This window comes from Benincasa hispida, chromosome 6 (assembly GCF_009727055.1).
Source record: "Benincasa hispida cultivar B227 chromosome 6, ASM972705v1, whole genome shotgun sequence".
Classification (NCBI taxonomy): Eukaryota; Viridiplantae; Streptophyta; class Magnoliopsida; order Cucurbitales; family Cucurbitaceae; genus Benincasa; species Benincasa hispida.
The window spans coordinates 37,014,126-37,027,654 of NC_052354.1; the positions used below are offsets into that span (position 1 = coordinate 37,014,126).

General features: G+C 36.1%; 1 protein-coding gene across 2 annotated transcripts; it reads right to left on the minus strand.

The window, feature by feature from the left end:
• Positions 1-6,375: 6,375 nt before the first annotated feature.
• LOC120079941 (VIN3-like protein 2) lies at positions 6,376-11,046 on the minus strand. Of its 2 annotated transcripts, none has more exons than XM_039034407.1 (5): positions 10,730-11,046; positions 10,491-10,568; positions 9,084-9,756; positions 7,975-8,294; positions 6,376-7,775 (listed from the first exon to the last, which is right to left on the minus strand). In XM_039034407.1, the coding sequence occupies exons 2-5, from the start codon at positions 10,513-10,515 to the stop codon at positions 6,589-6,591; spliced, it is 2,205 nt and encodes a 734-aa protein (XP_038890335.1). In that variant the 5' UTR covers positions 10,516-10,568; positions 10,730-11,046; the 3' UTR covers positions 6,376-6,588. The 2 variants fall into 2 exon arrangements, with proteins under 2 accessions (XP_038890335.1, XP_038890336.1); XM_039034408.1 differs by having other exon boundaries at positions 9,084-9,852.
• Between the last annotated feature and the right edge of the window lie 2,483 nt (positions 11,047-13,529).

Below are 13,529 nucleotides of genomic sequence, written 5' to 3' on the forward strand. Positions count from 1 at the left end.
ACAGTAATTACCCATTTACATCCAACCGTCTTGTGCCCCTCAGGAAGAGTAACCTGTTCCCATGTTCCTTTTTTCTCTAGGGATCTTATTTCTTCCATAACCGCAGCCCTCCACTCGGGAGTTTCCATGGCAACTTGTATAGTACTTGGAACCATTACCGTATCTAGACTGATAGTAAGAGCCTTGAACTCAGGAGATAGGTTATTATATGTCATGTAACTATGCATAGGAAACTTTGTACATGACCTAGTGCCTTTTCTCAAGGCAATTGGAAGATCAAGAAATGCATCACGGTTCTTCTCTTCTTCACGTTCCTTACTATAGTCAACCGTCTGATCTATGGATCTTTTGTCAGAAGGATTTCCCACACAATCACCTTCCCTTACACTATTCTCGTTTGCTAAAGTTATTTCTTCAGTGTTGTCTTTTCCATCAGTTTCTCCATCCTCCTCAGTTCCCTCTATTTTCTCATTATCTGCATCAATCTCTACATCTCTATCCATTCTACAATTATCAGTCTCAACACAATCACCAATATCATAAACAGGGATATTCATACCTGGAACTGAGACCAAGTCAGACTCATGAACTGAAGCCGGAGAGGCGACAGGTGACACTGTTTCCTTCCTGAGATTCTTCGTGTAGTAGGTTATCCAAGGGACTTGATTAGTGGGAAGAACAGGACTAGGAAAAGCAGAGTTAGGATGTTCAGGTTCAGTCGACATCTCTAGGGGGATAGAGTACGAGGACCAGTTAGTCTCTTCACTAGGACACTCCCTCTGAAGAGGACTAACGGGAAAAAACGGTTGATCCTCAAGGAAGGTGACATCCATAGACATAAAGTATTTTCGAGACGAGGGATGATAACACTTGTACCCACGTTGATGGAGAGGATACCCAACAAAGACACATTTCTGGGCACGAGGAGTGAATTTTGTACGATTGGGACCATAGGTATGGACAAAGACAACACACCCAAACACCCACAAAGGTACGTCAGGAATTAACCGGGTGTTGGGATACAATTCTTTGAAACATTCAAGAGGAGTATGGAAGGACAAGACATGGGAAGGTATGCGGTTGAAAAGGTGAGCTGCAGTGAGGATAGCATCGCCCCACAAATAGGAAGGAAGAGAGGTAGATATCATAAGGGAACGGGCGACCTCTACCAGATGTCTATTTTTCCTCTCGGCAACTCCGTTTTGCTGGGGAGTATAGGCACACGAGCTTTGATGGATGATTCCTTTAGATACCAGGAAGTCTCGGAATGAGTTATTAATGAATTCACGCCCGTTGTCACTCCGTAAAATGGAAATTTTTGTGTTGAACTGGGTTTCACGGTCGCATAAAATTGTTGGAAAACGGAGGACACCTCAGACTTATCGGTCAAAAGGAAGACCCAGGTCAATCTGGTGTGATCGTTAATAAAGGTGATGAACCACCGTTTGCCTGTAGAGGTAGTGGTAGGTGAGGGACCCCAGACATCACTATGGATAAGACTAAATGGTTTGGACGGCTTGTAAGGTTGAGAGTGAAACGAAACACGACTTTGTTTAGCCCAGATACACACATCACACTGTAAGGATGACATATTAATATTATGAAATAAATGCGGAAAAAGGTACTTCATATATTGAAAACTGGGATGTCCCAGACGGTAATGCCATAACATAACATCAATTTCAACAACAGAGAAATTCAAAGAAACAAAACTAGTCCTATAACCATCCTTAAAGGAAGTTTCATCAGTCAGGAAATATCGCCCCCTATCGTGCTGGGCAGTACCAATCATCATCCCCAAGCCCAGATCCTGAAACAAAACAATGTCGGGTGAGAAAACAGTCTGACAATTCAAGTCCCTTGTATTTTTACTAACAGATAGTAAGTTATACGAAATTTTAGGAACATGCATCACATCATGCAATATTAAACCATCAAATGGAGACAGATGTCCTTTCCCTACGATAGGGGCAAAGGAGCCATCAGCGATTCTAATTTTTTCATTGCCGACACTCGGGTGATATGAGATAAAATGATCAGAAGACCCGGTCAGATGGTCTGTTGCTCCAGAATCCACAATCTAAGGTTGTTTACCATTAATGCTAATAAAGCCAAAAGACTAAGTCGTACCTGAGTGTGCAATTGCACTGACCCCAACAACACTTAAGTTACTCTAACTGTCAACTTGAGGCGGAGTCAAAGTCTTGCCATTTGTCGAGTCATTGGCCAGAGCACGTCCAGAACCAGTCTTGTCCTGTGACTGGCGTCGTTTGTAATTTTGAGGTTTCCCATGAAGCTTCCAACACTGGTATTTCGTGTGCCATGGTTTTTTGCAATGCTCACAGATAGGTGGAGGTTTCTTGTCACTATTTGATCCAGATGACTTGGTGGCAAAAGCTGCAGCCTCAGGAGACATAACAACTGAAATATTCATGGCCTTAGACCTATCTTCTTCGAGGCATATTTTAGAGCACACCTCCCTCAGTGATGGTGTAGGGCATTGACCCAAAATCCTGCTGCAAACACCGTCATATTTTGGATTTAACCCTGCCAGAAAATCGTACCCTCGATCAGCTTCCTTAAGTTTGGAATACTGCGTTCCATTATATGTACATCTCCAGACAATCTCACGGCATAAGTCCATTTCTTGCCATAAGAAGGACAATTTGTTGAAGTATGACATGACGTCCATAGCTCCTTGCTTACATTCATGAATTTGTTTGTGTAAGGTATATAGGCAGGATGCATTCTGCTTCTACGAATACAACTATTTTACTGCATCCCAGATCTCTTTGCCAGGCACCGTATAAAGTAATGGTCTGCCAATTTGAGGTTCCATGCTACTCACTAGAACTGATCGTAGCAATGAATCTTCTGCTCTCTAAAGACACTCGTGGGGACTATCGGGTTCAGATTTGGCTATCTCCCCAGTTAGATAGCCAAATTTCTGTCTTCCTTCCAGAGCCATTCGTATGGATTGAGATCATGAAAAATAATTTTCGCCATTCAACTTTTCTCCAATTATAATCCCTGCAGAGTGTTCTATTGATCCAGATAATAAATTTGTAGCAGGTAAAGAATGGAAAGAGTTTACCGGGCTCTCAGAGCCTAGCTGTAAATTTGACGATTCCAGTTGAACCATTTTTGAGTTTGTACCAAGAACCGACCCAAATTCAGCGAGTTGTTGCTGGAGGAAAATAAACCTGCTTTTAATCTCATCAGAACATGCCCTAGTCAGACCGGCCGGAGAGTTCGACAGAAAAACAACCGGACCGGCGTCACTGCAGTCGGAGAGGACCGGCCGTCCCACCCCCAGAGGTTGCTGGTCAGAAAACGTCGTCGATTGGTCACGTAACCCGGTGTGGTCGACTGCCCTAGGGTCCAAAGTCGCGGCTGGAAGTAATCCGAAGTCACGGCGGCTGGGAGCTCTCGTCTAGGTTGTGCAAAAACTTCCGGGAGATCGACCGGCCTATTGTGCGCGAAGGTTCCCAACCGATCGGTAGGTCTAATCGTCGTCAATGGATCTAAATAGTCACCGAACGCCGTATGGGCTACGACTGGACTTGGCCGAACACCGAAAAAGGTTGGATCTATTCGCCAATCACTATCTACACTTGAGATGTCGGTTGGTCTGCGGTTGAAGGGTGGCTAGGCATCGCTCACATCTAGGCGAGACCCGATCTGTCCACCGGCACTCATTTGTTGGAGGAGGCAAGGTAAGGAAGTCTCTAGGTATTGTTGGATAGCTTCCTTAATCGTGTTAGCCATCTCAAAATTTGTCGTCGAAGGAGACTCATCAATGGTGGCTAGGGTTTCGTCCCTGTGCTCTGATACCATGATAAAAATAAAAATAGAAGAAGAGAAACACAAGACTGATTTACGTGGAAACCCTAGGCCAAGGAGAAAAAACCACGATTGAATCTTATTATTAAATTACACTGAAATACAGAAATATTGCTCAAATAAATAGACAGATAGGAAGCCCTAGGCCTATAAGTAAATTATAAATAAACCCCTAGGGAAAACAAACCCTTTTTCGACAGTTTGCTTCCTTGTAAATATATTCCATCAAATATAATTTGAAAAGTTGACTCATTTGATTAATTTTGTTGTTATTTATTAGTGTTATGTAGTTATAATGAAATGTGGGTCCCACTATAAAATTAGTGGCAACAAACGTAATCTTAGGCATTACACATGATGGAGTTTGTTAGAAAGATGGGAACCAAGAAGGTGGTAAGAGGGTTTAAGAAGGGGTTATGGCGAGGTAGAGGATAGACAATTTTGAGCGCATCAAGCTTGGCTTGTGGGAGAGGATTCCAGCCCTCCAGAAAGTACCGGGGTAGTGATCTTATTCTTTTCTTTTTCTTGTAATTTTGCTTTGGCACCCGAAATTGTTAGGAACCCGAACCTTTGCAAGTGAAAATTCAGTAACACCTTCCCTAGAACAGAGCAATGTTCTGAAAGCTTTATTTATGAACTTTATGGGGAAATAAAGTGAATTGCCGAAGCAAAATTGCAAAACATAGAAAAGAACAATTGATCACTACCTCCTAGAAACTTTCTAGCTTCCTCTCCTGCAAGCCAAGCTTGATGCACTCAAAATTGCCTATCCTCTACCTCGCCATAACCCCTTCTTAAACCCTCCTGCAATCTTCTTGGTCCCCAACTTTCTAACAAACTCCATAATGCCTAATGTTGACCCCCACCTCCCTAACAAACTTCATAATGCTCCTTAGTCTCCCCTTTCTTACCCGTGTGTATAATTGGGAGCCTTATAGAAATGTGGGCCCCACTATAAAATTACAGCAATAAACATAATATTATTATGAAAAAGATGGTCATCAATCCAATTACATGGAATCAAAATTACGTTTAATTATTGTATTAGACTTAAACCCTCTTTTTTACTAACTTTTCATCTTTTACCTTAATTGGGCTTCCCTATAGAAGTAAACAACGCCAATGAATTTTTTTTATTACGATTACATTTTTGTGTAGTAAACACAATCAAAGGAATCTTATTTCCTTTGTGATTGAGGCCCATTACAATTGATACATGAATGTAAACTCATTACAATTGCGATAATCTTGATTACGGATTAGTAAACGTGTCCTTAATATGATTTTTTTTCCCCATTTTTTGGATGTAAATTTTGATGATATTTTAGAAATAAACATTGTCATTTAATAGTTAATTCAAGAGGACCTTTAGTAAACTATTTTCAAACTTAAGGAATAACTATATATCAAATTCAAACTTGAATAGCCAAGCATAGTACATAAGTTGGTTATTGTAGTATGTTTATAACAAAATATTAGAATATATGATTTAGTTAGTGATTTTTATTGATTAGTTCATCAATATATAATTGAACTAATGATTCTTCTAATTATAATTTGGTAATATTTAAATAAATTATTAGATATAAAATTGAAAGTTTAGAAACTTAATAGACATTAAATAGAAAATGGAGAAACTAAACTCAAATGCATTGATAAGTAATACATAATATTTTATATAAAGTTGTGTGTATGTTATAGCATCAACCAGGATTTGAATGCTGGTCTATCCAAAATAACAAATATACAATGGCCCATTCTGACAAAGGAACAACCTATTTTCACCCTTGATATCAAACATAATATCTATTTAGTAACCAAAAACATATACCTCAAAGAAAATGAAAATCCATCCATACATGGTTCTTACATGAAAAATTTATCACGGGGTTCGTTTGGTAACCATTTGATTATTTATTTTTCACATTTTTTAAAATGATTTACATCTTTCTTAGATTCTTAGTCAAGTTCCAAAAATAAAAATAACTTTTTTAAAGCTACTTTTTTAGATTTTGAGCCAGGTCTTTTAAACCATTGGTGAAAATGAGATAACAAAGAAAGAAATTTGGATATGAAAGTTGTGTTCATAATCTTAATTTTAAAAAACAAAATGATTACCAAACAGGATCTATACTTTTGAATTTGAGAATATATACTGGCTATATTTTATATTAAAAAAAAACTTGGGAAAAAATCTCCTAAGGAATAACATTTGAATGGAATTTGGACAAGGGAATGAAACAAAATAGTTTTTGAAATGTGAACTATAACGTGAAGACAGAAACAAGGCATCACATTACAAACGAAGGGAAAAAAACTATTTAAAAAACATCTTTTCGGATCAAAGAATGACCTTGAGAAAAGGAAAAAGCCTATGGAGAATATATCCCATATATCCATGATTGATAAAAACAATCATATCTACCATGAGAACGACATGGCCATAGAAATATTTGGCCAACCCAACCCATGATGGTTAAACAAGTCACTTTTGTGCCAAAAAGAAATGCTAAACTTAAAATCAAACAATGATTTCAAGAAATTGATCCTCTCACATTATAACCAAATCCACCAGATCATATGATGAAATGAAAAATACCAATATTTACATGGTCACAAGTATGATGAACAGAAATGTTCGAGTCTGAACTAAAAATACATTTTTGACATCCAAAGAATTGCTACCATTATACCTCTCAACGCGTTTGGATTATAAATTCATAGCAGAATGCAAGAGAAGGTTAATCAGTGCCACAACTTCATGCAGAACCCAGGCGGAGTAGTCGTTGGTTTTTTGCTCGAAATGCACTCTGAAAAAGTATCTACAAGCTGTTCTGCAAGAGATGCTGGATCTCCAATAAAGGTATCAACAAACACCTTCACAATCCTCACTTCTTGTTGGGATGCTCTCAAGCTGTACCAAGTGAGAAACTTCTGCCTGAAATTTTTTTCGATATGACCCTCACACTCTAACCATCTAATTACCTTGACATAATGTTCGAAATCCCGATCTGAAACACCATTTTCAGCACATTTGTCATCCTGTCTTTCCCCAGTTCGCATCTTTGACGTGCCACCATCTTGGGGTTCCCCTCCTTTTCGAGTCCTATTGTCGAGGTCTTTGCAGCCGGATTTTGGTCTCTCACCTCTACCAAGACTGTCCTTTAACACTTCAATCTTGCAGGGAGTAATAGGCAAGCCATCTTCAGAACAGCCAACAAATGGCTGGCACTCCATTCCACATCGAACAAGGGCGTTTAACTGATTATCAGTGTTGAGTTTTGGGACACTTGGACCATGCCTGTTCTCGAGCTTTGATGCAACAGAGTTGGGAATCAAACCTACCATTCCTGCACCATTTGCCTCATCTAGCACAGAAACTGTACCTGCAGGTGTTCCTTCTTCACCATTGTCACTGAGGTTAAAAGCATCAGAGGATAAAATAGCCGAGGAAAGCATTTCAGTGCCCTTTGAATAGGCAGTGGAGTTTTTTCCTAGGTTATCAGTTCGATCACCATAGGGAAGAATGTCGGTAGTTTCGTCTTCAACTGAAGACGGATTAGAAAGGTCACTACAGTTGGTAAAGTGGCTTTGGCTTCTCTCAATTTCTAAACAGCCTGGGTTCTCTTCTACCACCCTAATTGTTGAGAACTGAACTTCAAACTCCCTCAACTCCCTTGTCCCCTCAAACAGAACAATTTTGAAATGATACTTAGTAGCAGGTGATAGTCCCATCACAACACACCTTGCCTTCGGTTGTCGTAGAATACGTGTTGGTTCCGCCGGGTAATCTGCATCATCTGCCTTACGATGCCATAAGGTGAAGCCGACCTGGTTCTCTGAGGATCCATTTTCACAACTTAAAACCAGAGTGAGGGATGTTGACTGAACATCTTCGAATATAACCATGTTTGCAGGAACAAAATTTGCATCTGCAAAGCCAGCTAACTAAATCAGATGCTGACAGAAAACGCTCAAAACAAAATTCCATGAGAATATGAAAGGAAAAAAGAAACATTACAACTGTTAAAAGAACAATAAATTTGCAGCAGGAGAATAGACAACCTATTAAGAATATGTTACAGATTCACAGCAAAGATGGTAAAAAGGATCTGCATAATATAGTTTTACCTTGAATGTCAGGATTAGGCGAAAGATGCAATGATTTGCTGGAGATCATCGAGTCCAGTAACTCAATAGCAGAAGCACAGAGTTTTTGAACTTCGGGTCCAGATGAAAGCCTGTTTACGATACCTCTACCCATCTTTACCGGTACACCGGCTATTGGTCCCACTTCAGCTTCAAGCTTCCTCACAGAATCATCAACAATCTGATAAAGTACTTTATACTTTTCAGTTCCACGGAGAAGCTTTTGGCTCAAAGAGACACGATAACACAGTATGTCCACCCTTCTCGTATCTTTTGCATGAACTAGTTGTTTTCTGCAGCACCTGAAGAATAGAACACAAATCAAATCTCCTTCCTTCTTTCTATGAACAGAAGACAAAATCCTAGCCAATTTACTTTGGTTTTTCATCATTCAAAAGCAAAATTGTAATTCAAGGAGGTGATGATTGACATGAAAGAAAGTTTACAAGAGCAGCCGTACTATCGTGGGAATTGTACAGGCACCTGGGCAGTGATACTTCATGTTAGTAGTCAAACAAAAATTTTTGTCATTGCAAGGAATTAACGAAGCATTGAAGTTTCCAATATGCAATATGCCGCAAGTCCCGAGACAATCTAATCATTAATTGTAACTCATAAGATAGTAATTAATATTGAACTATTGAGAATTATAGAGAACATATACGTCTACAACTGTGTACTTATACGTGTTACTTTTCAGTGTTATAACTGGAAAGATTAAAAGAAAGGACAGAAGTGCAGAAAGCCTAACATACGGAAGAAAATTTTAAAATGCTCTAAATCTCAAAGGCCAACTTTAACAGAGAGAAAAATGTAGAAACCACCACCTATTTATGCAGTCTCATTTATTCAACAAGAATACACAACTAGATCAATTCAGCAAGAAGAGGAAATTTGATAATATTTTAGAAGAATTGGATTGGGTCTAATACCATGAATATAACGAAAAAGTTATATAATAAGGTCTCACTGTTGAAGGGTCTGCGGAACCAGAAAACTCCTTTCTTATTTGTTAGAGAACTATAATACTGAGATATAAGAGTAATTCAATTACTGATTCTGATACTTATATATATTGAAAAGATTATTACCCAAGCAAATCATTTAATTTCCCACAAGACACACAGTAGAAGCTCCCATCAATTCCCCTGCTTCGTCCAGCTTTTGAAATTCCTGATCTTTCATCTTTTAAAGCACATTCAAGATGACATGACATGTTGCATGAGTCTCCTTGAAATGGAGGCTCCGCACTGCAACTTATCCACAAGCTAGGATCCTTGTTATCATCATACTGACGACAGATGCAGCATGAACACCTTCTACAAAACGCATCTTCTGGATTTAGAGTTGCTCGACAAGCCAAGTTTTTGCAGCAAGCCGTAGGACCCGAATCATTATGAGAACTACTGGTTGGAAAGTCACTTGTAGGAACAGAAAGTTGAGCTAGATGCTCAGATTTCCTCTGCCTTTTGGTAGTTTTATGGCCACCCGAAGGAGACTGTGGCTCAAGGTTTTTCAAAACCTCAGGCACTGATGACTTCTTTTCGGATATGAGTCTCAAAAGATGCTCTATTATTTTCTGCTTCGTCAAGCCTGTATATTTTCTTTCTTTCCCCATCTCTGCACACAGGACTTGTAGAATGTCTTGACGGCTCCATGACTGCAGTGTCTCACTTGCACCATGAGACTTTGAAATTTCATATACAAGTTCTCTCTTCTCTTGCATAGTCAACTTACTACATTTTGGCGAGTCAAAAATAGCACCTAGAATGTAGTATAAGCAATATCCATATCAGAATCCAGCAAGTGGAACAAGAGCCATATGAATACCAATTCATTAACACTTCAGCTACACGACAGCTAACAGACAAAAAAAAAATACAGCCAGATTTAGAGGCAAAGTAAACACAAATTTTTATGCATAGGATAAAAAAATGTAAGGAAATTCAACACTGCACATAAATTTTTGGTTAAATTATCATCCTAGTCACTTAGATTCCTTGATTTTAATTTGACCCCTATGATTATAAATAGTCCAATTATGTCTCTATGGTTGGGTTAGATCTCCCAAAACCCCTATGTTATTATCAGATATTGATAGTTTTCTTGTATGACATATTTTCCTTAAACTTGGCATACAAGCTCATGCCCTCTCTCTGCAATGAGATAACATACAGTTTCTCAAACTTGATGAACTCAAAGATAGATAACATGGAAGTTCTAGGTACAAGAAGTAAAAACAATGAATTATATAGCCACTAAAACCAAAACTTGGGTCAAATCCAACCTCAAGGACACAGAAAATTCTCCTTGTAATAAAACTCTAATGCAAAAACAAAACCCTCTAACCCATGGGAAGCCCAAAAAAGAAAACCATCTGCAGGTACCACTAAAAACCAAAACCAAAACAACACAACAGTACAGAACCCCAGAAGAATTTAAATGAAAGAGTTAGAAACACAAAACAAAATCTGCAAGAAAAAGAAGCAAAATGGTACCATCAAAGGAAGAATCAGCAGCCATGGTGAAAGTGCTCAAGCCTCCACATTACCACCAAAAGACCAACATTTTTGAACCTGCCAAAAAAGCAAAAGGAATAAGAAAAAAAACACACACAGATATACAATTCCTGAAAACAGAAGAGAACAGAGAAAAAGAAAAACCGTAAAATCAAGAGAAGTAGAAGAAAAAAAATTTAGGTATATTCAGAGAGAAAGAGAGGCGGAATCACAAGTACCAATAAAGGACACATTGTATTCCGCCACAACTAAAGATCCCATCATGAGGGTTGAAGGCTGAGAGAACTCTCTCTCTCAAACTCTTTTATGGGTCCTTTTTTTATCTTTTCAGAAACCAAAACCCAGAAGAGAGAGAGAGAGATTTACAGTGAGGAAAGTGAAAAGAGAGCATAAAGGAAGGACCCCAAGTGAAAAAAAGGGACCAATTTGTTATTAAAAATACAATTTTTTTTGGGTGGCAGTTTGTAAACTTGCAAAGCTGAGGAGTTTGGGAAATTTGTAATGCAAAAATCCAAGCACCCATTGTACAATTTCTCTTCTTTCTCAGTTCTTTGCATTTCTTATTGATTGGTCAACGTAAGAAGTAGAGATCAAGGTGAGAGCAATGATGGATGTATCCACATGTCCATATATTTATAAATCCAACAATTTGATATCAATATTAAATATTTATAAATATCTTCCACATCTTTTATAAATATTCCTAAAATATATATAAAAAAAATTGTCATCTATTAATCTAATATGAATATGATTACTAATAACAATCTTAATAATTTAGTTTTGGAATAAAAACAACAATTTTATAAATTTTGTTACTTCCAAAAACATCTATCGATATTAATATTTTATCACTATATTCATAAAATTGAAATCTCGATATCAATATTGACTTCATTATTTTAATCTTTGGGTGAGGGGATGAGATCGAGATACGCTCTTGTTTTCCACTTCACGAGAATTTTTAATTTTCATTCTTGCTTCATTTTTCGTGTTAAGAAGACATTGACCTTGTTTAAGAAAAGTGACAAATATTTTCAACTTCATTTAAAACGATAATTTTTTTATTGACTAATACTTAAGTGCAACATTCATGCATCACATAGTAAAAGAGTTCAATTTTTTTCAAAAATACAAAAATTTGCCATGTGATAAATATTAATTGGATAATTGGCTGGACTTAAAAAAATAGGTGAAACTTAGAATATACCCAAATATTTTTCTTTTTTATCGGTTTAAGATGAAAATTTTAAGGATTTTACCATCTCTGGACATAAGAGATTAAGATTTCATACAAATGTAAATTAGAAGAGTAGCAGAGTACTACTATATTCATGTAATAATCTATTTTTTATGAATCGGGATTTAAACTAGATGATTTTTGTTCAATAGCCAAGTAAATTTATAGACCTCATTTTAGAAAGTTCACGACTTTTATGAAGTTTGAGAAGTAAAATTGAAAAGGAAAATAAAAGTTCACACTAGAATGCTAGAGTTCCTTGCCACTTTCATTATCACATAAGCAAAACTACCATATTTTCTTATTGCAAACTATTATATTTTGCTAATAAAATTAATTTGAAAACTATAATATATACTTTTTAAAAATAAAAATGGTGTATGATGATGTATATTATTATATTGTTTATCAAGGTCGTTCGGTAGAGGTACAGGTTCATTGATTGTAACTTCTTTTTATAATTAAAATATTCTTTCCATTGTAATGTTCATCTTTATAGTGGAACCCCATAGATGTTGGAAATAAGACATGGCTTTATTATAAATAAATTATATAAATTATTATGTGAATTATTATCTCTTTGTCATTGCTTTGTACAGGGGTTAAAGCAGATCTAAACATTTTGTTGACTAGAGGTGTTATAATTCAATAAGAATAATTTATAAATGAGTAATTCTAAAAATTCATAAATTTATGAACTTTTGTACATCAATATTATTATTTTTCTTCAATGGAGATGATGATTATATTGATTTTCTTTTAAAATATTTTTCCATTTAAATTTCAAATTAAATCTACAGTAGCATTGTAATGAAAATAAATTAAGAAAAGATTGACAATATAACAACTATATCATAACATAAACAACTCAACAAGTAAAGTTTAGGATGTTTGCTTAAGCTCCATGAATTATTTAAAAAAAATAATATATTAAATATAAAATAAAGAAACTAAAACAAAAAATAAGGATGGTTTGAAACATGAAAATCAAATGCAATAAAATAAGAAACTTAAAAAGAAGAAGAAAAATAAATTAAAAAATGTACCTCACAAACTAGGAGAAGAAGTTGAAAGAAGCCAAGAAGAAATTGGAGAAGATATTAAGGGCATATTTGGTAGGCAACTCAAATTGTGTTTTATGTTTTCAAATTCGAGTTCAGCAAATATGTGTTTGGTTGACCATTTGGATTCTATTTTCAAAAACTAGTTTCGGATTATGTGATCTAAATAGTGTAAATTCTGAAAACAATATTTTTATGTTTTTAGTATACCTAGATTTTGAATTCAAAATTTTAAAATGCAAAATTATATTAAAAATGATAAAAACAATAACAATTATACTATTTCATGTTATAAACTCAATTATTTTTGTATATTATATATATAATATGATATTACCAAATAATAATTATACAAATTTTTTTAATAGAAAATAAGTTTAGAAATTAATTAGTAATGGTTTATATTCAATCTTTTATGAATACCTCTTCCGGTTGATCTATACCATACTCGATTCTCGTAAGATGATACACACTAGTTAACAGTCCGTCTGGTGATACATCATAAGTATATTGGGAACGTAGATAATTGTAACCATATACATATAAAATGACTGCAATGGAATGTCATTCCTCGAGCTTTATTTGTAAAGTCTCTATTCATTAGTAATCGAAATCCAAAGATTTATGAAACAATCCATGTTTGACTAGTTTATCTCCCCCCCCAATTTTTTTTAAAGATTCACTCGTTCTTTGTTATTCTGTACAAAAGTATACTGC

Bases quoted from the DNA above. Each gene is read 5' to 3' on its own strand.
- LOC120079941 (XM_039034407.1), bottom strand. From the start codon at position 10,515: ATGGCTGCTGATTCTTCCTTTGATG. The intron at 9,757-10,490 runs GTACCATTTTGC...ACTACATTCTAG, and splicing joins TGCTGATTCTTCCTTTGATG to GTGCTATTTTTGACTCGCCA. The intron at 7,776-7,974 runs GTAAAACTATAT...CTGGCTTTGCAG, and splicing joins GCCTAATCCTGACATTCAAG to ATGCAAATTTTGTTCCTGCA.